Below are 25,594 nucleotides of genomic sequence, written 5' to 3' on the forward strand. Positions count from 1 at the left end.
GTAACGTCGGTAAAATATGTGCCTACCTTTTCTTCACCCTGTCAAAACGGTTATTTTGCTAGAGTCCACCAACTACAGTTCCCAAGAAGCTTATGCAGCGCGCCTACCGCGAGGACTCATGGGAGATGGAGTTTTTAATACCAATTTAATAAAAAATCATGGCGGAAGCTTACTGTCCAGAATATCCATTATTCTGGAAACACAGTAATTGCATTGAAATCCTCAGGTGACACGAAATTATATGATGATGATGATAATAATAATAATAATATGAGGTATAATGTCATCTTACATTTTAAAGTAAATCAAACCCAAATCAATCTATTGTATTATTAGTAGCTTAAATACAATAATACAATAACAAGGTATAATTCTTACAACATTTAATGAAAACACAGGTGAGCAATTGCTCTTGAAACATGTCTCAAAAATCTTTGTACATCTTCCGAAAATATAAATATTAAAAAGGTATCCGTAGTTTACCACAAATGTTTTCAAAACGTAAAGAAAAATGCAACACTCCCATCCATAAGCAACATGATAAAAACTGATGTCTTTCTACAGGTGGATAGCAGATCCAAATGCCAGAACTTCTTATCATAGCAGGTTACAAAATGCTGTCTGCACTCTTTTACACACATAATGTTTCCTGGATCCATCATTTGTAACTGCTACCACACTGGGAACTACTGCACATATTTTTTTTTCTAAAGTTCAGTCATGGTCTGCTGCTGTATCCCCCGGACAGTTAGAGCACAAGTCATCTTCATCTGTAAAAAAAGAAAAAATATGTATTTCAGCAAAGGCTTTAAAAACGACAATAAAACTAAATGCATATTGTCATCACTCTTACCATTATAGGTGGTCCCACACCATATGCAATAAAAATGGACTCCTCTCAAATAGGATGTCAAAATTTGCAGTTTGTCAAAGGACTGAAACAGAAATACACATTTAATACACATTAATTTTACTCTGGATTAATCATCACTGAATCCTATGAAATGCTACTATATACCAATATGTTACCATAAACAACAGGGTTTCGCATCATAACTATGACATATTGGTTATCATACACTATTTGACAACAAAATTGTGTATGCGTCATATAATATATTTACATCACTTAATAAAGAAGGTAAACTAAACACTGACTGTTAATTCCACTATCTCCTCTTCCTCTTCCTCTTCCTCCTCCTCCTCCTCCTTAGGATCATCTTCCTCATCATCAGTCTCTGCTTTGGGCCAGTACCAGTCTTCCCTGGGGACAGTGATGCCCTGAAAAGACAATTTAGGCAAAAGACTCACACACAGAAAACTTCAAGTGCTGTTACTATAATGATGTAACATGAATGCAACACGATGTAGCATTAGCACGGTGGTGCATTTATGAGCCTGTGCTACAGCCATAATTCCTCTAACCTTCTGACTGTCAAGCTGCTCACAGGCTCTCTGACTCCTTCTGAGATCCCCTTCAATCTTACGCTCCTCTCTCTCTGTCCTAACTCTTGACCTGGAATGAAAGAGCACAAGATTATTCACACAGACTATGAAATGTCTCATATTGTAAGAAGGGACAATATTTGGGGGCATAGTGCATTTTATAGACAGCTGCAAACGTCACCTGAAATCTTCAAGAGATTTGGTCTCATTCTGTTGTTTGGCTCGGGCTTTATGTCGATAATTTTCAAGTTCCTCCTCAGCTTTTCTTTTCTTCACCTCTTCCATTCCGATGCCACCTCTGTCTGAGTCATCACATAAGGAAAAGTACATTAACACTTTAAGACATCAGTTGTGTTACAAGTGTTGTCATAAAATACACTTTAAATGACAAAAAAAAAAAAATCCATTACTTACCAGTTTTGATATTTAAAGGAATCGGATCAACTCTCCCAGCTCCTGAAGAGGTAACAGAGATGGTAACAACAACATTAACACAGGTAACAAAGGCAAAACAGATTAAAAACAAGAGAACTCACTAAGGATGAAACTTGCCTTCCTTCCCCAGGCCTTGACCAGCTTTGTAACCCATTTTCTGCAGAAGTGCAAACCCCTTGTTCTGGTTGCTAATGGAGTTGTGTAAAGCTGCTTCTCTGCTCTCCTTCTCCTGCTCCTTGAAAGTCTTCTGGCGGTTCTTGACGTTCGTCTCCTTTTGCTGCACCTCCTTCTTCATTGCTTCTTTTACTCGCCTCACCATGCTGACACCTGGTTTCACATCTTGTCTGACAGACAGTAGAACACAGAGACAGTTATTGAGATAAGACAACAATGATGGCTATTGTGAAAGTAATGGCTGTAAACTCTATGTAAGACATATTCATAACTGACACTTAACAATTAACTTTAATTCAATAGGACCAACCCCTCAGGACAGTAAGCTATATTATGGGCTCTAGTCTGACAGTCGACGCCATTGGACAAACAGTAGAAACATAAAACGCTTACATTTTACTGAGAAATGCATCAGACATGTAGTCTTCTTCCTCATCAGACATTATGACCGCGCAAAAGAAAGTAAATGTCGAAAAGGACAGCTACAACTCTTAATGAATTATCCGGTTGTGCGTTTAGATTTGATTCACTAATGTTTGGTTCGTTCATAGATATATTCCGAGTAGCTACAAGCTACACAAACAGTATACAGTTCCGGCTCTTTTGACAAATAAATCCAGAAAGTATTTTTACTTTGAATGCACAGAGGCAATTGGGGAAAAAAGGAAACACATAATGTGAGACATTTTTTGCGAATTAACAGTATTGTCTGCACATTATTTCCGTGGTTTCACACCGGACAAAGTTTGATGCGACACCACCGATACTCGTCGTCATTCATCCTGGGTTGTCGAAACACAGGTAGGATGAGCAATTTGGTTAAATATACCCCCTATTTCTGGAAGGTGTTGTTACTGAAGTGTTTTAGAACAGCTAAATGTTTTGAAATATGACGATAGAAAGCTAACTTCACGCTCGGTTTGGGCGAGAGTATGTAGCCGGAGTTTAGCTTGTTCCGCAGAGGAACTAGCTAGCTTAGGTTGCTAACCAGCTCGCCTATCAACAGCTGGAGGCTGGCAGCTGTCAACACGGAACAGCAGAGTATTAACGCTTCCCAGCTTTGACGTTTTAATTTGCAACGTTTCATACAACATGTAAGGGCGTATTCAAAAACGCCTAAAGCAGTGACAGCTGCTATGACTGAATAATAACTTATTCAAACCTAAGTCATTGCACTGATGACTTTATTATTCACTGATGTTTGGTGACTCAAGTGCTGTTATAATGCTTTCTAGGTGATGAAAGGTTCTGATTGGATGAAAGGGCGAATATCAGAGAAGAGACATCTACTGACAAGGCACACCCTTTAATATATCATTGCAGAGGCGAGGGTGTACAGCACCGTGTTTGAAGGTCCTCGTCATGGAGCTGGCCCACAGTCTGCTTCTCAATGAAGATGCCTTGGCCCAGATCACTGAGGCAAAGAGGCCTGTCTTCATCTTCGAATGGCTACGCTTCTTGGATAAAGTGCTCGTGGCAGCAAATAGGGTAACTATTCAGATAGATTTTGGCATTGCTTTTCTGAGTGGGTTTCTTTAGAAGCAGTGTGATGTTGTTGTGTGTTTGAATGGCAGGTGGATGTGAGGGAGAAGCAGAAGAAGCTGGTGGAGCAGCTGACGGGACTGATCAGCAGTGCCCCTGGACCACCAACAAGGAAACTGCTGGCCAAGAACCTTGCTACGCTCTACAGCATCGGCGACACCTTCACTGTTTTCCAGACTCTGGATAAATGCAACGAGATCATCAAGAGCAAGGATGACACACCTGCGTACCTGCCAACAAAACTGTAAGATCCTGTTTAATCACAGCACTGTGTATTCTGCTATTTTTTTTTAATGCTTTCATTGCTTGATGTGATACACATTTGTATTAACTTATAAGCTGTCCAGCACTGCTTTCAGTCACGGTAATATACTGTAGGACCCCCTTCAACGGTATTAGCAGTTAAGCCAAATGTTAATCTGCAGAATTGACATTTTATGGAAAAGGGGAGGATTAAGTATACATGAGCAGATTTTGTGCTGTGTTTCTTGCTGATATTAATGGAATCTAACAGCTGCATCAGTGTTGTCCTGCTGGGTTTTTGCAGGTGAAATGAACCTTTAAGTAACTGTTTTTTCCCTATACATAAAAATATGTTCAGAGCTTTGAGGTTAAAACTAGCTCATTATGCTGGTTTATTATGTTATAATCATCAGTTATAAAAAGAAGCCAGTCACTTACAGGAGACTTGCAGTATCTAACAAATGTGAAAATTTCTGAAATACAAAGAAACCCACACTTATCGCAGCTTAATTTCCAAGAAGATAATCCATTTTATTTATTTAATGATTTGGAGTTGTATCAAATTATAATGTATATTGTAATTGTAAAGCATACAATAACTTTTCTTGCAGTGCTGCAGTGGCCTGTGTTGGCGCTTTTTATGAGAAGATGGGCAGGATGCTTGGAAGCTCCTTTCCAGACACCATCAATAACCTTTTGAAGGCATTAAAGAGTGCAGAGGTATGACCTTGGAATATAGGAACAATAATGGATGACTAAAGAGATTTATTATTCAGTAATCGTCCTGCTTTTACCTTTACTTTGTTGATGCAGTCCCAAGGCAGAGGAGAGATCCTTCTCAGCCTGCAGAAGGTGCTTAACGGACTGGGTGGAGCTGCAGCTTCATGTCACAGAGATATCTACAAGAATGCCCGCTCTCTGCTCACAGACAGGTCCATGGCTGTACGCTGCGCGGTAGCAAAGGTTGGTCTTAGAAAAATATCTAATGGCACTGTGAAGGAGTAAACAGAAGTATATTAGATTTAGTTGGTGCAGCCAAATAAAAGGAAACATTATTATCATTTGTGAAGGCTCCTTGCACTGGTATAGGATTCTGAGTATAGGATTCTTCTACATAGTGTAATGTTCAAATATTTGCTCCAAAAACGAGCAGCTTTTATTTGTTGAGACCTTTTTTGTGGATTGTCGAACAACATTCAAGACTGCATTTCCTGCTCCAGTCATAGACATACAGGGACCAGATGATTTTTTGTGATCATTGTATGGACAACAATATTTTATTTAATCTTTTTTTTATATATATATATATTCTTTCCCCCTCTCTGAGATAATTTAAGCAAAGCCAGTTGGATCGCTTTCCACCATTAGAAAAAAATACCAATTCCAATTAAACACTATTCCACGTAAACAATATTTTTGCGAAGTCATTCATGTTGATTGACCTCAAATGTGTTGCGCAAATCTCCTACCTGTTGTAAAATTAAATTAGATGTTCCCTGTACATGCATAATGTAGCTGTTTGCTAACAGGACTCCATCTTTCTTCTTCTTGCCTGATCAGTGCCTGTTGGAGCTGCAGAATGAGGCAGTATTTATGTGGACTACAGAACTGGAGAACATGGCAACATTATGTTTCAAAGCCTTGGAAGGATCTAACTATGGTGTTCGGGTGGCAGTGGCCAAACTGCTGGGAACAGTCATGGCCACTGCCCTGATGCCCAAACAAGCAGCTGGTAGGATAAAAGAGTTGATTTGTGTAGCTTATGTTCAGCTTATTTCATGTTAAATAGATGAGATCACGACATGTCTTCTTCATCATCTTAATACTTTTTTCCTCAGTGATGCGTCAGAATGTGAAGCGGGCCACTCTGGAAGAAGTGCTGGAGCTAATGGCCACAGGCTTTCTACGCGGTGGATCTGGCTTCCTGAAGAGTGGAGGGGAGATGTTGAAGGGGGGAGGCTCTGTCAGCAGGGAGGTTCGGGTGGGCGTCACACAGGTGAGGTGAATCCTCAAACATAAGAATCTGAGCCTGCCTCGTCCTATTCAGTCTCTTAATCTTTCTTCCATCCTCCTCAGGCCTATGTTGTGTTTGTGACTACGCTTGGTGGTCAGTGGCTGGAGCGCAACTTTGCCACGTTCCTGTCCCACGTTTTGGACCTCGTGTCTCACCCACGGGCCACGCAGACCCATGTTGAGGCTGTGTACTCACGCCGCTGTGTCTCCTTCATGCTACGCGCCACCCTCGGGGGCTTACTTGGAGAGAAAGCACAAATCGCAGCCGGCAAAGAAATCTGCCAAGCCATCAGCAAGCAAATGAGGGCTGTGGGTAAGGAGGAAGGGGGGGAAATATCACGGTTCAGAGCATTACAGAGTAAGTACTCATCCATTATTATCACTTTTAATTCGCCCCTTCATTCATTTTCATAAAGTCTTGCATGGTTTACGCTTGTGTTGCATGCGGAGATGGTTTTTCTTTTCTGTCTTTTTCTGTGTGCGGAGATGGCTTTCCCTCTTTCTGCTCTGCATCTTGCTTTCTGCCTTTGCTTCTTCTGGATCATGCTCCTCATCTTTTTTTTTTTACACATTTCTTTCTAACCACAAGCAGCATCATAATGTCATGTAACATTATCCATTGCCAGCTCAGCATTCGAGCCACTCATGCTTGCATTACTGCATAGCCTCCATGGCTGTTTGCCTGTGAATTCACATTCTGTTATTGCATTACAATCCCCTAAGGAGCAGATAACATAACTCTTTCTGACTGTTGACATCTGGCTAACACCGGCAGAAAAACTGCATGTGCCACTAAATTCACTGACTCATCATACGAGCAAGCCATTCCTCCCCCCATAGCAACAAGACATAATATTTGCAAGTTTGTTCATTGTTTAGTTTTATTGATTTCCAAATTTCCATTTTTTTCCTGCTTCACAACAACACATGGATCAAGTTTATAATCACCTTTACCTCATTCACAAAGGATGATTCTTACTCTGATTTGCTTTGCAACCCTTAAACTGATGTAAAAACGTGTCAAAAATACGTTCTTTGGTTTATATTGATGTTAAAATAGAATGAAAAAACATATTGAAGGTCGTGTCCTGGGCTCTTCACTACACTTGCTGCTTGTATGTTTTCCAACCAGCTGGATCTGTGAGACAATGGACTTAGTGAATTATCTCTGCTAAAAGTAATTTGGAAAACGTTTCCTGGAGCCATAATTGAAGTGGGATCTCCTTGTATATGTGTTCTCTACAGTTGGTTCTCCACATCCTTAGTTGTATGGAACAACATGACTGCCAAAGTCCAAAAAGCTGCTTTAAATCTCTTCTCAAAGTCATTTGAGTGACTTTTTTCTTTCATGTGATCTTTCTTGACCGTTGCCTCTTTAGGGCTCTGAGGATTTAAGTTCTTGATAAATGACCATCAGAAGGGCTAATCAGCGAGTTACTTAAATTCAGATGAAATTTTAATGTTTTTCTTTTTGTCACATTTATCCTTTAATACAGCTATCAACTATCTTTTCTGTATAAAAAACCCCCAAATCCTCAGAGCCCTTTTTTGTGGCATAGCAGTGTTTTCCTCAGTCTTGTAAATTATTCTATCTCTTGATGTGATTAAAGATGTGTGACAGCATTTACATGGACTAATGTGGCCAGCCAATGAGGTTATTATAGTCAATTTTGTGTACCATGTCAAGAGATTATAAATAACCTTGTTTATCTGTCAAGGAGTGCCTTGTTTTTTAGAAAAATCTCAGTCAAAGTTACATTTCAGTGCAGGTCACTTTATCCATTAATGCTGCGCACATTCTGAATTAGTAAAATATAATCATATTTTTAAGGATTTTTGAGCTAAAATGGAACATTTTTGCATTTTGTTCTGACAAACACGTCTTGTTTGCCTCTCCCTCTCTACGTGTTTTTTACAGAGGCAGTCGTGAATGACATCAGTGGAGAGAACAAAGCGGGGGCAGCCGATGTCTCTGCTAGTCAGCATGTTATGGTGTGTGCCCTAAAAGAGCTGGGCAGTCTAGTTCAGAGCTTGAGTGCCACAGCTTCACCGCTCATCCAAGAGCCTTCTATAGGTGAGACACACACACAAAATGGGACATTTGCGGACGGACCGGCTACCAGAACAAAGAACAAGAACTTTGTTGTGTGACTTCATTCTCTGCTCAGGACGCCATTACTGCACTATATTTTATAATAGCAAATAGTTTTTTTGATGCAATATTAATGTTCTAAATCTCATACATGGGACCTTTAGTGTCTCCAGTCAAAAGGAATAGATTTATCCTGGATCCACTCACAACTTAAAACATATTCCATGTCCTCTTCTTCAGGCCTCCTTGAAACAGTGACCTCAGTGCTGCTGCACCCAAGCATGGCGGCTCGTTTGGCGGCTGCATGGTGCTTGCGCTGCGTTGCCGTTGCGCTGCCTTATCAGTTGACCCCACTGCTGGACCGCTGTGCAGAGAGAATCAACAACCTGAAGAGTTCACCTGAGGCTGTCAGCGGTTACAGCTTTGCTATGGCTGCTCTGCTGGGAGGCGTACACCAGTGTCCACTGGGTATCCCCCACTCCAAGGGCAAGGTGTGTATCCTCAAAATGTAATCTTACCCCCCCTTCTTTTGTATAACTGTAATTTAAGTCTTGACCTTCTGTGCCAGCCTCTCTGATTCCCCTGTATGGATTAAAAACATTGTGAACGCGCTTTTCTTGTAGTTGGTGGTGAGTATAGCTGAAGACCTCCTGCGGACAGCAGCTCAGAATAGTCGACTGTCCCTGCAGCGCACACAGGCTGGATGGCTGCTGCTGGGTGCCCTCATGACTCTGGGTGAGTCTCCTAAACATCTCTCTTATCTCTTGGCTTTGATTTGTCAACAACACTGTCTCACTCGCTGACAACACTGCCCAGGTCCCTCCCTCGTGCGGTATCACCTTCCCAAGATGCTGCTGCTGTGGAGGAACGTGTTCCCTCGCTCCCAGAAGGAGCTGGAGGCAGAGAAGGCCAGAGGAGACTCCTTCACCTGGCAGGTCACCCTGGAGGGCCGAGCTGGAGCACTGTGTGGTAAAGAAGCACACCTCCCTGTACGGCTGCACATGTTCTGTAATGTTAGCATTAGTAATTTCTTCACTCCTGCTTCTTTCCTCTGCAGCCATGCGTAGCTTCGTGGCCCACTGTCCTGAGCTGCTTACAGAAGATGTGATCCGTCGACTGATGACTCCCATTGAATGTGCCATGACCATGATGTCTCAGTGAGTGTGATGCTTTTAAGTAAAGACAGAGGCATATATTGTCTTTGTTGCATGATTGTAATGTTTTCTCCTTTTATTAGTGTCCCTGCCATCATTAAGGTCCATGGTGCTCACCTGAAAGCAAGTGCAGCGATGGTGAGGCTTAGGTTGTACGACATCCTGGCTCTGTTGCCTCCCAAGACCTATGAAGGTAACAAGTCACTTCTACATTTTTCTTGTCCCTTGTCCCACTGAGGTTAAAAACCTTTATGGAAGGTGTTTTAATAGCAGTAATTTTCTTGTGTAGGGAGCTTCAACGCCCTCCTAAGGGAGCTGGTGGCAGAGTTCACTTTGACAGACAACTCGGCCAACACCACCACTTCCCTGCTGCGCTCTCTCTGTCACTATGACGACAGTGTACTCATGGGTTCTTGGTTGCAGGAGACGGACCACAAGTCCATAGAGGATCAGGTGAGTTAAATCAACAGTTATTTGACTAATCCAGTATTTCTACTGCATTTTAAAGGAAGAAATGTAGATGTGTGTGTGGTTGGTTTGGATAATTATTGTCTTTTGTAAAATGGTTCATAATCTATCTGTATTTAAACTGGCAAAAGACAAGATTTTTGTTTTAAGGTATCATCCTGAAGTAAATTTGATTGCACATTGTAATGTCTGTGGAGTAGTGACACCCTCTGTGTTTAGATTAGTTCCCTATAAACCTCACTTTCACTATACAATTTTGTCACGAAATCACAAAAATTAAGGCTTACTGAGCACATTTCTATCTGCTTTCATGTTCCCATTATTGACTAAATGAGTATAAACTCAAGTTTTGTCATGTGTTGTTGGTAGTTGCTTCTCTTAGGAAAACGGAAAGCGAAATGTTTGTCTTTGAAACAGCAGTGCCAACAATAATAACACCTCGAAATGTTTCTAAACCACTTAAACATTTTTAATTATTTTGTAATGTCTTGATCAACATTGATACTACTGTGTGATCCTATTTAAACAGCTGCAGCCCAACAGTGCGTCTGGCAGCGGAGCTCTGGAACACGATCCCTCCTCCATCTACCTGCGCGTCCCCGTAGGCGAAGCCATCCCAGGGCCTCTCCCTTTGGGCGTGTCAGTCATCGATGCTTCAGTGGCGCTGTTCGGTGTGGTTTTCCCTCACGTCTCCTTCAAACACAGGTGAGACTTTTAGTTGTTGCTGTGGGAATTTTGAAAAATGGTTTTAGTATTTGCAGCTATGTTTGTTTTGTTGTTGGTTTAGTGTGTGTTTTTATTCACTGTTGCAAAGCTCTTTGTAATATTTTACCCGATTTTGTGTATGATTCAGGCTGCAGATGCTTGACCATTTTGCAGAGTGCATAAAGCAAGCGAAAGGAGTTCGACAGCAAGCAGTTCAGCTGAACATCTTTACTGCAGTGCTCAGTGCCCTCAAGGTGAGAAAACTCGTATTACAGTCCCCTCAAGGCAGGAATATCCTGTGCCATTATTGAGGTAATACGTACCATGAGAAATGTATCCCTTCTTTCCTCTTTTAATGAAGGGTTTGGCTGAAAACAAGAGTACTCTGGGTCCTGAGGAGGTACGTAAATCAGCACTTGCCCTTGTGATGGGAGCGTTGGATAACCCCAACCCCATCCTGCGCTGTGCTGCTGGAGAGGCCCTGGGAAGGATGGCTCAGGTGGTGGGAGAGGCGACCTTCATCGCCAGAATGGCACAGACCAGCTTTGACAAGTAAGAATTTTGTATCTGTATCATCTGTGTTTTTTTGTTTAGATTTTTCTTTAAGATAAAGGGAGACTTCATCAGCATACCACCATTAGAATCAGTTACAGTATGAACATGTTACTGTTGCTCAAGGATTTTTTCAGGAAGATAAGTGTTTCAGTCTTTGATTGTTCTCAAAATCTATCTTGACTGAATCAAGCTCATTTCTCTATCCTTGTCTTTAATCATGTGATCCATATCCATATCCATATCTCTCCATATCTATCTCCAGACTGAAGTCGGCCCGTGATGTAGTTTCAAGGACGGGCCATTCACTGGCTCTTGGCTGTCTGCATCGATACGTCGGAGGAATTGGCTCAGGCCAGCACTTAAAGACCAGTGTCAGCATCCTGTTGGCTCTGGCCCAGGATGGGTCCTCTCATGAGGTCCAGGTACAGTGAATTACTCAGGGAGGATGGATTTTTTAAAAATTCACTCATAATTGACTGAGAATAAGAGAGCAGAAGTCTGAGCTATCCTTTTTTTCTGTAATTCTTTCCATCTAAATTGGACTACAGTTTGGTTTAGATTAATGTGTTGCTTTTTTTATTTTCATGAAAGTTTATTTTCATGATTTGTGCTTGTAAAATGTCACTAATTCAGATATTCTCCTTCCATTTTGTATCAGACATGGGCTCTGCACTCTCTGGCTCTGATTGTGGATTCTAGTGGTCCTATGTACAGAGGCTACGTGGAGCCCACCCTGTCCCTGGTACTTACCCTGCTCCTCACTGTGCCTCCATCGCATACAGAGGTGCACCAGTGTTTGGGCCGCTGCCTGGGAGCTCTTATTACTACTGTTGGACCAGAATTACAAGGTAATTGTGGCAGAAACAAAGTCACAAACCTCCTTATGTGACAGTGATTCTCTCCTTTGAATCGTATCTATCAAAAAAATGTGTAAATGTACGATACCATTTCCTGGCCAGCAGGTGGCATTATAGTCCATTTTAACCCAGTATAGGCTCCTGAAGTGACTTAAAAACATTTTCTTTCTTTTTCTCTCCTCTTAATTAATTGGTTTGCCAGGGAATGGAGCCACCATCTCCACCATCCGCTCGTCCTGCCTGGTTGGGTGTGCCATAATGCAGGACCACTCCGACTCCCTTGTGCAGGCAGCTGCCATCTCATGCTTGCAGCAGCTGCACATGTTCGCTCCACGCCACGTCAACCTGTCCAGCCTGGTGCCCTGTCTCTGCGTAAGACATGATGAGTTTCAGACTACAAGTGAGATAGTTATAGGTTGTTTTAATCTTAATCATAATTTCTTACTGTGCTGTGCGATGCAGGTACACCTGTGCAGCTCCCACCTGTTGCTGCGTCGTGCTGCTGTGGCTTGCCTGAGGCAGCTCGCTCAGAGAGAGGCTGCAGAGGTGTGCGAGTATGCCATGAGCTTGGCGAAGAGAGCAGGAGAAAGCAAAGACACTACAATCAGTGAGTATAAATCCTAAACCTGACGAGAGAGTTTAATCAACATATCTCAGCGAGACACTGTGACTCTTACTGCATTGACTTTGTCCCTGGTTCAGATCTGAACATCACAGAGACCGGTCTGGAGGGCGTTTTGTTTGGCATGCTGGATCGGGAAACCGACAGGAAGCTGTGTTCTGACATCCATGACACACTGGGCCATATGCTGTCGTCTCTTGCTGTGGAAAAGCTTTCGCATTGGCTGAAACTCTGCAAGGATGTTTTGGCAGCAACTACAGGTAAACACAAAACTACAAAATATGACACATTACTATTTTGTGTCTCTAAGGAAATTAAGACTGGGACAGAAACCAGAGTAAGTATCACACAGAAACCAATTCAAGTTAATCTCAGTTGCCCAATATCAGTTCATATGTTTTGTGAGTTTTACAGGCCAACATTCATTTGCACAAACATTCGTAGTATCAGTCCTTCCTGTCAAGTAAAGCAAAAACAAACACAAACACTGGAGTGGACAGTACTTGACATGGTGGACTCAATCTGCCCTTTTCAATCCTTGTATCTTGAATGTGTCTGTCTCCTCCTCCAGATGTAGGAGGAGCCGTCGTATTCGAGGTGGAGAAGGATGAGGAAGACTCGGAGAAAAAAGACGAGATGGATGACGACACCATGTTCACAGGCCTCGGCGAAGATGACAAGTCCAAGCCCTCTGTTGCGCCGCGCTGGGTGACGCGGGTGTTTGCTGCGGACTGCTTATGCCGCATCATCCTGCTGTGTGAGAACGACAAAGCTCACTTTGACCTGGCAGCTGCCCGCTCTGCAAAAGCCAAGAACCCCAAAGGTACCAATCACCACGCTGCCAAAACAGTAGCTCAGAGTTCAAATGAAGGATTTGTGTTTTATGCTTTTGTCTGTACTTGAAATAAGAGCTACAACGATTAATTGATTAGTTGTCAACTATTAAATTATTTGTCGATTACTTTGATTGACTCATTGGTTTTTAGTAATTATTTACGAAACAAAACAAGACATTTGAGGACGTCATCTTTGGCTTTGGGAAACACTGAATTTGACATTTTATATGATTTTGGACATTTTATAGCATAGAAAATAATCAACGGATTAATCAATGATGAAATAATCTACTAACCAATATCTTAGCTGTCTATTTTGCACAGACTATTATGGTTGCTTGAAAATTAGATTGAAATTAGTTTATATATGTGTGATTTATATATTTTGCAACCTCCAGCCAGTTCAAAGGTCACCTGCTGAATAAAGCTCATTCATGTGTTTTAATGTCAAGATGGAACAAAGCCAGAGATGACTAAGCAAATGTGGGAGTAGGAGAGAAGCCAGTATTTCTATAAACTCCTCAGAAATTAGGAAGCATATTAAAGGCTAGACAGTAAGTGTTGTGACTTTTGCAGCTCTGGAAGCAGCTAAGCCAAATTTAGTGACTGGGATTGAATGGATCATTGGTTCAGTATGTTGGTGTGTTCAACTAATCCCTTTAAGGTGCACTTCAGTTAAAGCTGAATTAAAACTCAGCCACAAGGTCAGTTTGCGGTTTTGTTCGAGTCATTGCAAGTGCACACTGAAACTTTAAAAACAGATTTTTATATGTTCATCTGTATTTAATCTGCAATTCACTCTCTCTAAGAGGAAGGCTTAAAAGCAAGCACAGAGACCTTGAAGGAGGCAACAATTAAAGCTTCTTGCTGAAGCACAACCCATCATCAAAGGATTACTAAAGCAGATATTAATCAATGACTGGCAAGTGTTGAAAAGAACAGAAACCTGTTATAAATTCTACTTTTTCTCCCCTTTTCTGTCCCTCCAGGAGATCTGTTGGTCCTCCATTTGTCTGACCTAATCCGCATGGCCTTCATGGCAGCCACGGACCACAGTAACCAGCTGAGGATGGCCGGCCTTCAGGCACTGGAGGACATCATTAAAAAGTTTGCGTCCGTACCAGAGCCTGAGTTCCCGGGGCACGTTATCCTGGAACAGTACCAGGCCAATGTGAGTCAAAACACATCAAATCGCATTATGCTGCAAAAGTCCCAAATTAATAATGACACAGCAAATCTGAAACAAACTGAGGGAGTTAACTTTGCACCGATCATGTGTCATCATGTAGGTCGGAGCTGCCCTCAGACCTGCGTTTTCACCTGACACGCCGTCAGACATAACCGCTAAGGCATGCCAGGTAAGACACTCTGCTTTGTTTTTGTTTGAGATGCTATCGGCACTGAACAGTGAGCTCTATTTTTCCTGTAACATTCATTCTATTGAATAGCACTTACTGATATTTAGAGGCTTTTGTAGCGATGCCACTGCAGTTACAGTTAATTACCGCCGTGCATTGACTCATCACCCCCTTAGAAGAAGTGTCAGATTTTCTACCTTGATGCTCTTTGACTGATGTGAAGAATGAGTGACAGTGGCAAATAACAAACATGCCTGTCAGCAGTATTCTTTAAAAAACCTGTTTCTCTTTTACGTTCCCCTCCGTGTTTCTGGCTCAGGGTTTTTGCCCACCGAGACTATTTCTGGTCTTTCTGAAGGCCAAAAGCTTAATCCAAGGGTTTCTCTTTTTTGAATAGAATAATCGACTTCGAATAACAATCAAACAAACCAGATATCTATCACACCTTGAACTGCAGGATCACATGACATGCCCTACAGAGAAATATTACTATAGTGTATATAAGCAAATGTGTAACAATGAATTTGCTAAGAACATTTGCATCATTGCATATTTGTAAATGTGCTTAAAGAAAGACTTCTCAGACTCCTGCTCTCGGCTGCCTGACTCTCTAATGCCCATTCCCCTCAGATAGATGTAATGTTACAAATGTCAACTCCACTTCTACACCCCTTACACGTCAGAGCTATTTATTAATAACTGCTTTTTGACACCCCCCAGCCACTTCAATGGCAAATATGATAGCTAATCAACCTTGAACACTCTGTTATGTCATGAAGGATTTTCTCTAGCGTTGTAAGAGAGGTTACATCTGAAAGGCCGTGGGTGCTGTGAATGTTCGATTTGTTTTAGCTTTTGATACCTTGACCCCTCCACAGGTGTGTAGTACATGGATTGGTAGCGGCGTAGTCAGTGACCTCAACGACCTGCGGCGAGTCCACAACCTGCTCGTGTCATCGCTGGACAAGGCGCAGGCTGGGAAGGGCTCATCCAGTCAGCTGTACAGTGAGAGTGCCACCACGATGGAGAAGCTGGCTGTGCTGAAGGCATGGGCCGAGGTGAGAGTGACGACTATATTAGTTATGCTGTAAATTATGAATATAATTAATCTAATTAAACACTCTGGCTGTCTTCTCAGGTGTATGTGGTGTCGATGAAGATCAAGAAAGAGGCCGAGTCTAAGCCCGCCAAACCAGCCAGAAATGCAGATGACGACGAGGATGAGGACGATCTGGGTGCAGACGTCCTTCCACCCGACAGCCTCATCACTTTGGTGCAGCCAGAGCTGCCCTCGCTGAGCCGCCTGTGGCTGGCAATGCTGCGGGACTACGCTCTGCTCACTCTGCCTGCTGAGTTCTCCAGTCAGCTGCCCCCTGACGGTACAACACAGATCCAGTGGCGCATTTTCTACTCTTGGTTTTATTTGACGCCTTGAGTCTTCATATGCATGGATGTGTGTGAAGAACAATGTAGACTTTCAATGTTTTCTAGTAGTAGATTGGAAATTTAGCCAACTTCAAGCACTACTTTTTGAGTTGTTTGCTCTAGTTTAGTCCCATAAAAGATGTGATTTAATTCTCCAGATAGCAACTCCGTTCACCAAAAAGACCTTCAATAGGATTTGGACAGTTTTTGATAAAATCGTCAACAAAAACATCTCCTTGGTTACTGTCAAAGAGTTGTTTTGATCAGATGAGACGTTCCAGCACATTGTTGATTCTGTTTTTAGGCCCTTCAATCTGAATTTGTCAGTTGTTTACCATTGGGGAAAATGCACTTTATATACAATTCATGAGAAAAATTTTATTAACTGTGAGTTTTCTCAAATTTATATGGTGCATATGTACGGAACTCAATTAAAATCACAAGTCAAAGTCCCAGTATTGTTTCTCTGTGTTCAGGTGGAGCGTTTTATACTCCGGAGACTATAGACACAGCAAGACTCCACTATCGCAGTTCGTGGGCACCCGTCCTGCATGCTGTGGCCCTGTGGCTGAGCAGCACTGGATTCGGAGCTGGTGAAGAGAAAGAGGACGTCCCCTCAGCTCCCTCCAAGGCTCCTGCTGTCCCTCAAGGAGCCTCCATCACCACAAAGACCTTTGAGGAATCAGTGGAGGACAGGATGCATCTAATGTTGGGTAAAGAGATGCACATCCTTTGTGGTGTCGTTTTCATGTTACTTTTTGTTTTTTTTCCCTCATGAACACATCAATAATCTGTACTGATGTAGTTTGGGTATTTTAATACTCAGGTATTATACAGAGGAAACTCCCCCCCCTTACATATGTGTTCACTTTTTCATAGTGACTGCTATTTGTTTACCTGACAGCGATGGATCATCCGCCTGGCATCTGCCAACAGTGAAAGGGTGGTGGCGGATAGAAAAAGAGAATAGCATGAACACACCCTAAGTGCATTTCTGTGTTCTGTCTCTCAGGTGTCAGTATAGAGTTTCTTTGCTTCCCCCGGCCCGAGGAGCCCATTGAACATGTGATGTCCTGCCTGCAGGCCCTGTTCACTCTGCTAGAATCTCCATGTGCTAAAATCCACATCGCACAGGACCAGGTAAAGACACAAGTGAAGAAATGACATTTGTAAGGAAGAAAGATATGGGATTTGAATTTAATTTACACATTTACACAGATTGATCAGCTGAGCATCTGTATTGATAATCACCTTACTGACTGCTATGGGCCTATCCGCAAATAATATTACGTTCACTGATGGCAGAGGCTGATGTTTATCTGTTGTGTCACATCAATTTTGTACTGGCGCATTCATGAGGTACTGGTGCATCCCTGCCATCTGTTTGTGAGGCTATCTAAGTACTGAAAACTTCATAGAGTGAGTAGTTGTATAGCGGGCTAAAAAGGCTTTCAGAGCAGTTACTTTTCAAAAAAAGAATCTCTTTCATGTGAAAGAAGGTTATATATAAGTTTTTTCATAAGTTTTAAAAAAAATAAAGGTTTTTCTTTTGTTTCCCTGGCACAGAAGCAGGAATAAATAACAACCAAAAACATTATATCAGCATCAGCTATCTATTTTGAACATTGGTATTGATATTGGCCCAGAATTTCTCAATAGGTGCATTTCTATAACATTTCAAATGAAATATAGATAAACCGTAGCTGCAATTCGTATCTGTATTTTAGGAAACAATATTTATATCATGTCATTGTTTTTATTTTGGAATAATAAAAATTTTGGGTTTGACTTCCAGTGGGTGGCTTTGTTGATTGCAGACATACTTTTACGAAGGATCAAATAAGAAACAGTGGCTTTTTGAATGGCATTTGTGGTTTACACCTTGCAGCAGCTTTTTTAGTGGTTTAGTTAAAGTGAGATATTTACCAGTGACTGATCTCCACCTTAGTGCAAATATCTGGTAAATACGACAGGATCACGTGATATTTACTGACTTTACAAGTCGACAAGCACCCCTGCAGTGCTCCATTAAACAACTGACCTCCACAAAGTGGTTGATGGGATACTGGGGGCTTCAAAGGATACATAGGGCGTGCCCTACAAATTCACAAAAAAGAAGGTTGTGTTTCTCGGCTGCATTTGGAGGAGCAATTGAAATAGGACAGGCCTTTGCCAGCCCCATGACGCAAGTCCAGCCCCTTAAATTAGGACACAGCATTTGTCTACATGCTATGTGCGTGTGCCAATTTTAGCCAATTTTATATCAATATCAATATCAATATATCAATAGCAATTTTCTGTTCTTTTAATACCAAAAAATATACTTGAATATCTGTTAACAAACAGTATGACATTTAATTAAAGATGTTTTTATTTAATTTGATATGGTACATGCCTGGTATTTCACTGTGGCATTACTGTTAATGTTATTTTCTGTTCTAGCTGTTGGCAGTAGAGCTCCTGAACGTGCTCCACAGACTGCTGCTGACCCGGGACCCTCCTGCTGTCCAGCTCCAGGTCAGTGCTGTTGTACAGGAGACCATCAGGGCTTGCCAGGACCATCTGCAGCAACAGAGGACCAGCAAGGGTCAGGAACTAACACATCCTACAGGCTCAGCCTTGCTTACATTACATTACCTCACACAAGATTAACTTATTTCAATTGTGTGGCTATTTGAGTGATCAAGGTCACTGTTATTTTATTCAGGCAAAGAGGAAGAAGGCGAGAAAGACTGCCAGCCCAGCCTCGGGGAAGGAGGAGACACAGGGGAGCTCGTCCCTGGCAAGTCTCTGGTGTTCGCAGCCATGGAGTTGCTCGTGTTCATCTTGGTGCGCCACTTACCACAGCTCAACACACGTGTGAAGGAGTCACCCAGCCATGTGCCACTCAGGCCTCAGCGACTACCCGAAGACAGCGCACGCCTGGTGGCCAACACAGTTTCCATCCTGGCAGAACTGCCCTCGCTCTGTTCTCCTGCTGGTGAGGCCCAGGGCAAACTGTAACAACAACACACACACACACATATAAAAGCAAATCTTTCAACCTTCTGTTCCAACTTGGATGTTTTATTCATCATTATTATAGCCTGTTTGACCTGCATTGTTCAGGTTAGTGTATGCTAATGATGTTATATGCATTAGAGTGAGATTAAGTATGAATATAATTAGCATAGTGGTGCTCACAATGAAACGATAGCCCCTTTCACACGCCCCTTTCCGCCTTTACAGCAAGCATGACCATTCTCCCTACGGTGCTCTTCCTAATCACGGGGGTGCTGAGGGAAACTGCAGTTAAGACTGCTGACAACTTGGTGCCCGTGCCCGTGTCAGCTGCCCTGCAGGGCATCAAGACCATCATCACCTCCCCACTGGCCCGGATGGAGAGCATGCAGACACAGTGGACCGGCCTCGTGAGGAGCAGCCTGGCGTCTGTACTCGAGCACTCACAGCCAGGTAAGCAAAGTATTATGACATGATAGTATGACAGAGTATGACATGATTATGTACTGACAGTATCCATGCTTGTTTGTTTCTGTAGATGAGTCCAGGCCAGACATGGATGAGGTCAGTATGTTGACCGCGATCACACTCTTCCTGCTGTCTGCCAGCAATGAACTTGTTGGCGTAACCGTCCTACAGAAGGGCTGCATGGACCGCTTCCGAAATGCCCTCAACTCCAGTGATCCTTGGGTAAGCACACATGTATACAAACACACCTGACACCTGGACAAAATTTGAACACCTGATCAATAGGTGTATAAGAATTGACGTGAGTGATTTCATTGTTCTTGCCACAGGTTCAGGCTCGGTGTTACCAGCTGCTGTTGTCAGTGTTTCAGCACTCCAGCCGTGCCCTGTCCACTCCCTACATCCATGCTCTGGCTCCACTCATGGTGGAGAAGCTGAAGGCGGTGGAGCGCAGTCGGCCAGGGACCGCTGCCGAGCTGCAGGCTGTGCAGGAGGGCATCAGGGTCCTGGAGAATCTGGTCGGGATGGGTGAAGAGCAGAACCGTAAGTATACCTCTGCCTAATGGGCTGCTGAAGTACCGTATTTGTTCCATTAAAGTGTTTCGTTCCATTAAAGCAGGTCTCTTAGCTCAGTGCCTCTGAACGTGCGCTGTCAGAGATCAGAGCAAGGGAGCATTAAAAGCTAAATTTAGAATCCCTGCGCTAGTTTACTGTCAGTTTTACAATTGATTTCAGTATTATGCTGCGCAGCATTATATATTCTGTATTATTTATTCATGTTTATACATTTTGTATTGTTTTATCCTCAATTCTGCTTCTTCTTGTTCCTTTGTAGTAAAGCAAACTGCATCATTCGATAGAAAATGTGCTGTAAAAAAGTCAATTGATTTAATATTTGTGTTATAATAACTAGTTTTGCCGTTAGTTATCATCTGTTCTTAATGTTTGATTGTTTTTATGTGTTCATTAGGGGTGCAGTTGCTGGCTCTTCTTGTACCAACTCTTATCTCCTACCTTTTGGATGAAAATGCCATCTCCTCCGCCCCCCAAGTCTCCAAAGGCCTGCATGATTTTGCCCTTCAGAACTTAATGCGGATTGGCCCACTCTACCCAGCTGCCTTCAAGATAGTAATTGGTGCAGCACCTGAGCTTAAAATCCGTCTGGAATCTGCAATTCGGGCCAACCAGGCCAGCAGCCGAGCCAAAGCTGCAGCCAGGCTAGCTCAGCCAACTGTGCAAGCTGCACCAACCATCAAACTGAAGACGAGCTTCTTCTAAACTCTCCAAAAATGCACTGTACACTCTCGCAGCCTAACTTAATGTTGTCTTTTTGGTCTGTTTTGTTTTCTGTCAACAGAGTGGTACCACATGTCATGTCTATGTCAGCTACAGTTTATTAAGTGTATTTATTTATTCTACACCTCATCTTTGTTTTTGATGGATGAGAACTCTTCTTGAAGTCAAGGAGGCGATTATGTAAATATCATTAAAAAGCCTTTGAATGTTCACTTTACAAAAAGCTCACTTTAAAATCTGTAGTAAGGTTTGATTGTGTGAATGTATCATTTCCAGACTTGATGCACATTCATAAAGGGATACAATTTACATCTCTTTTTTCAGTAGGTTCTTTTTTTTCCTGATTTTGTCCTTTTTGTCTGGTCGTCATCCCTCACCATCCAAATGTTGTTTAGACCGTGCCATTTTTCTGTGATTGTGCATCACCATGAACGTGGCAGTTATTTTATCCTTTAATATTCCAATCGTGCATTTTTGTTTAATGAAGCTGGTCTAGTATATGGCCTTAGAGTCTGCTGATTGTTACTGATAAGTGTTTATTTTTTGTCCCATTTTGTTTTTTGCTCTTAAATTATGTGGTTAACATTCCTACTACATGTTCTTTAACATAACTGAGAATATACTTTTGATCACCTTTTTGAGCCAAGAATAAGATTTTATTGGAACCCTTTGACTATTAAATGCATCATGCTTAAAAATTGTAATTTTAACAAAAACAGTTAATTGGTCTGCTGATAAATGGGGGACCTTGTTAACAAGTACATAATTTAATGTACATTGTGCTGCATATCATACCGATTGTTGTGTTGCTCAGAGCTGATTTTTTAATCGACGTCACCCTGCTGTACTTTTCATATCTATGTGTTTTAGCGACATGGACATTTGAGCATCAGCTACCAACATAAAGTGGCAGATTTGTTGAAATGGCCCTATGTAATATTCCATGCTCATTTCTTTGAAATGTGAATAAAGTTGCTTTGACTTCACTTTGCTGTTTTCTGTATTTAGTTAGACATTTTTCAGTCAGTATGGGGAATAAATACTGATTCTGGATCTGTAAACAGAGTGTTCAACTGATTTTATCTTTCGGGTAACATAAACAAGGGGAGTCTGGGTAAGCGAATCGAGCGCCCCCAGCCAACACGCTGTGGGCGTGGCCGTTGCTGCTGACGTCAGTCAATGACAGCTAGCTGTCAGAAAGTGAGTTCATTCCCTCGAGTCGAGGAGACAGAGCGCAGTCGTTAGGTTTTTGCCCTTCCGTTGGTATCTAGCGCCTCAAATCAGCGAGACAGCGGGCAGAGCTCTCCACCGAGCCCGGCCATGGACGAACAGGCGGGGCCCGGCGTCTTCTTCAACAATAATAACAACTCTGTTTTAACCGGCGGAGGGAAAGGACCGCTGCCTGATGGCGACGCTGGGGAGGCGGCTAGGGCGCAGTACAGTATCCCGGGGATCTTGCACTTCCTGCAGCACGAATGGGCCCGTTTCGAAGTAGAGAGGGCACAATGGGAGGTGGAGCGGGCCGAATTACAGGTGAGAACCACCACATTTTATGTATACACGACCACATATCAGTGGCACGACCTGGGCATTGCGCTGCTCCTTTCTAGTAACTCGCGTCGAGTTTTTTCTGATTGTTCTGGTAACCAGGCTAGCTTGTTAGCTTTAGCTCAGGAGCTAAAGCAGCTGCAGCGCCCCCCCTGACCCGACTGCACGACGACTGTTTGCGACCTCTTTACTATGACTTAAACCACTAAACTTTCTTGCTGCCTTTAGGAGGTGAACGACATGCTTTTAAGTGTAGGATTTTAGGAAAAGATGTCTAATTAAACGACCAAGTGATAGCTACATTTACTAGCAAAGAGCAAAAACGTTGAGTAGAAACACAGCCGCTACCTGCCTGCTTGTCTACTTACAGCTAATTGTATAGCACCCCGCCTTGATTTTTATTGCATTTTATTTCTAAACCCATAAAAATGAAGTGGAGGAAGGTAATTAGAAGTGTTTTGATTTTTTAGGAGCTGTTAGTGTTGACAAACAAGGCAGCACATAACACACAACAGACTGTGGAGGTAGTATGTATGTTTATGAATCTTTTAGCTAGCTGCCATGTCACTGCCACTCCTAAGAGAAAATCAAAAATGCTGTGTTGTTTCTGTCTTGGATAAAGGTCACAGTGCTTTTAATTGTTCTAATTAATCGGTCGACCATTTTGATAGTATAAGTGACCCCTATCTAATCGTCAAACAAGTCAGTTATTTAGCTATTTGTAAGATGTGGCAGGCAGTAGGTTTTCCTGCTGTTAAGAGAAACCTGACATAAACAAGGAGGTTAATATTTAAGTTAGTGCCTTGCAAGTATCCTTGTTTTGTTGTGGTTTCTAGTCCAAGTTGAACCTTCTCTCCATCAAGTTTCATTTTGTGTCCCCTTTTATTTTGTTTCCGTGTTTCATGGCACTGTGTGGTGGTGCAAAATGAGTCAGCTTACTGTATATATTCAGGTGAAGACGTTAAATCACTTGGGTTGGGTTGGGTTTTTTTAGCTGGCAAGAATAATGTGTATAATATTCAAAGCCCTATCACAGGAATGTTTGTGGCTTTAGCTGATCCTAATTTAAGATAGAAACTGATTGCCAGCCTACGTGATCGACTCTTCATACTTATAAGTGTCTATAGTAGAGAAAATGACTCGCCAGACCAATTGTTGTGTTCAGGATCTTAGTGTGAATATTTGTTAGAAAATAATATGTTCTGTCTGTCATTTTGACCCAGTTGTGAGCCAGTTATGTCATATCTGTTGGATCACATATACCAGAGCCAACACTGACTTATAGGGGTCTGATAGCCGGCAACTCTATGGACAGACTGACCTCAGCTAACAAAGAGGCGAGAGGGAGACACTGGCATTGTTTTTTGACCGGTGACGTATACCCTGCTCAGTGTAGTAGGGTTTTGACTCATCTGGCTCTGTGTATTAAGCTTCCTGTCTGCTGTCATGAAGCAAGCTTATCAGCGAAGCAGCAGCAACTGCGGCAAAGCACAGTGAGGTTGCTAAATGGCTTACTGGGTGGTTTGTTTGTGGCGGGCAAAACGGTGCGCGCTCAATTTGAGTTCTTGTTTTCGTTGCAACTAAACTGAATGTGAGGCTGTGTCTATGTCTCTATGTCTTGAGCATAATTTGACATGCAGCGGACTATATAAAACTAAGGTTTACTCGCAGTTGTACCATAATCCCTGTAGCACAGCTTGAATCTGAATAGATGTTTAAAGAATGAAATATCAACTGTGACAGTTTACGCTCTATTAAAGTCTTTCTATGTCAGTGCTGCACTGTACCGCAGCAATAATGACAACTCAAGGATTGAAAAGCTTTGAAAATCCACATGGGATGTAACCTTGTTGTGTCCTTGAGGGATGTGTACATGCTGTACATTATGCAAACATTAACTACATTCCCCCATAGAAGGTGTTCAGGATTAACTTCCTTAAGGGACCATAGTGAGGAAGAAAAGATGGAAAGTCATTTAACAACATAAATAGACATTTATGAATAATGAAAAGTTCATGTGGGCAAAGAGCCTTAATGGAAGATCCTGTGCAGAGTCTGAATACTCAACCTTCTGCAACATACTGCACCTAGCTCATCATCGTGTCCACACTTGCGTTTGAATCAGAGTCTAAACGGACATTTTATCTTGTTATCTTATCTGACATGTTTTAAAAAGGTTACATCCATGGTTTCAGATGAAGACCCCCTTAAGATGAAGTGAATTCGCTCTTCCCAGGATTTTTTTTTCTCGTCGGCTGTGTAGTAGATGATGAATGGAAGACAGTTGAAGCTGTGTCCTCTGTCGGCTGTCTGGGAGGAAGGCGAACCCCAGGGCTTGTAGGAATGTCGTCCAGCCAGCCTGTTAGGTCATGCTCAGAGCCACTCCCCTCCGCTGGAGCAGCACACAAACTGTACTGTACATGGCCGACTCGTCCTGCTGCTGTGTCGTTTCTGCGTAATGCACAGGCGGCTGTCATTCATGATTAGACTGCGGTTGAATGGTCATTGATAGTCAATTGATTGACTCGGTAAAGCTGATTTGCTTAGACAGGTTACAGCTCTAGTCTGCCTGTAGTGTGTTATCTTGCTAATGAACGTGACGATTAATCGATTTATTGCTTGATCTATGAAATGTCGTAAAATGGAGGAAAAGTCCATCACATTTTCAAAGGTGACATCTGAAGTTGTCTTGTTTTGTCTGACCAACAGTTAACAATGTGATAAAACAGAAACAAAGAAAAAAGACTTAAAGATATAATATGTAATGCTATGTCTACCAGCAGCTAGACTTTTGTCAATTATTTTGTTGAGTTATGTACTTACATTATCCAAAATGTTATCAGTTATCAAGCCGAGAGAAATCTGTAATTTTTTATTCAATCTAACAGCCTGTTTCATTCTGGCGCCCTTTCGATGCTGCTATATCCTCTTTAGATCATAGATACTATAACTGTCTAGGAAACACTAGATGATCTGTCAGAGAGTGAAAAAAGGAAGTCCGTGAAAGTGACTAAACGTATTGTGAATAAAACTTAAATACATGACCTCATCCATGAACTGTGTTGTCTGAGTCACGTCAGATAGATTTTCATCGGCAGTGATGTTTGTTAAACAAGGAAGACAACAACTCCCATGACCCCACGCTGCTTCTCAATGTCATCAAATGACCTGTTTTGTTATTGTTTGGATTGACAGACTCCCAGTAGCAGAAATTACATTTAAATGGTTACATGCATGTTAAAATAGTTGTTGATGAATTTTGATTTACCATCCAGTCGTTTCAGCTTTAATTAACTGATTATCAAAATGATCTTTGATTCATTTTTCATTGAATGCCTGAACAATTATTTGGCTAAT

The 25,594-nt window shown here is 42.1% G+C and overlaps 3 protein-coding genes across 4 annotated transcripts in view; 2 read left to right on the top strand and 1 right to left on the bottom strand.

Annotated features, from left to right (window-relative positions):
- Window positions 1-366: 366 nt before the first annotated feature.
- Window positions 367-2,616, bottom strand: gpatch11 (G patch domain containing 11). Its single transcript, XM_084376284.1, has 8 exons — window positions 2,449-2,616; window positions 1,999-2,225; window positions 1,861-1,902; window positions 1,628-1,748; window positions 1,426-1,516; window positions 1,159-1,281; window positions 854-935; window positions 367-770 (listed from the first exon to the last, which is right to left on the bottom strand). Exons 1-8 carry the CDS (start codon window positions 2,496-2,498, stop codon window positions 715-717), a joined length of 792 nt encoding a protein of 263 aa, XP_084232410.1. The 5' UTR covers window positions 2,499-2,616; the 3' UTR covers window positions 367-714.
- Window positions 2,617-3,294: 678 nt separating this feature from the next.
- On the top strand, window positions 3,295-21,675 carry heatr5b (HEAT repeat containing 5B). Its single transcript, XM_084375995.1, is given in 35 exon segments — window positions 3,295-3,543; window positions 3,630-3,841; window positions 4,452-4,560; window positions 4,654-4,803; window positions 5,401-5,572; window positions 5,679-5,836; window positions 5,917-6,166; window positions 7,772-7,927; window positions 8,186-8,436; window positions 8,569-8,680; window positions 8,762-8,914; window positions 9,003-9,102; window positions 9,183-9,292; window positions 9,389-9,552; window positions 10,097-10,272; window positions 10,421-10,526; window positions 10,634-10,824; window positions 11,090-11,249; window positions 11,486-11,675; window positions 11,887-12,056; window positions 12,147-12,305; window positions 12,308-12,566; window positions 12,878-13,129; window positions 14,132-14,313; window positions 14,432-14,500; window positions 15,379-15,558; window positions 15,639-15,879; window positions 16,402-16,638; window positions 16,938-17,065; window positions 18,368-18,512; window positions 18,633-18,905; window positions 19,154-19,378; window positions 19,464-19,615; window positions 19,723-19,936; window positions 20,364-21,675. Coding segments are annotated over 35 exon segments (6,240 nt in total). The 5' UTR covers window positions 3,295-3,417; the 3' UTR covers window positions 20,672-21,675.
- Window positions 21,676-21,895: 220 nt separating this feature from the next.
- LOC311270385 (striatin-like) overlaps window positions 21,896-25,594 on the top strand; it is a 32,376-nt gene continuing 28,677 nt past the window's right edge. For both annotated transcript variants that reach the window (XM_084375222.1, XM_084375223.1), the window contains exon 1: window positions 21,896-22,222. In XM_084375222.1, coding sequence (XP_084231348.1) covers window positions 22,010-22,222 — 213 coding nt within the window. In that variant the 5' untranslated portion in view covers window positions 21,896-22,009. The remainder of the gene's footprint in view (window positions 22,223-25,594) is intronic.

The sequence above is a fragment of the Pagrus pagrus genome, assembly GCF_965226575.1.
Source record: "Pagrus pagrus genome assembly, chromosome: 15".
Lineage (NCBI taxonomy): Eukaryota > Metazoa > Chordata > Actinopteri > Spariformes > Sparidae > Pagrus > Pagrus pagrus.

Bases quoted from the DNA above. Each gene is read 5' to 3' on its own strand.
- gpatch11 (XM_084376284.1), bottom strand. From the start codon at position 2,498: ATGTCTGATGAGGAAGAAGACTACATGTCTGATGCATTTCTCAGTAAA. The intron at 1,903-1,998 runs GCAAGTTTCATC...TTACCTCTTCAG, and splicing joins TCAAGGCCTGGGGAAGGAAG to GAGCTGGGAGAGTTGATCCG. The intron at 1,749-1,860 runs GTAAGTAATGGA...GTGATGACTCAG, and splicing joins TCCTTTAAATATCAAAACTG to ACAGAGGTGGCATCGGAATG.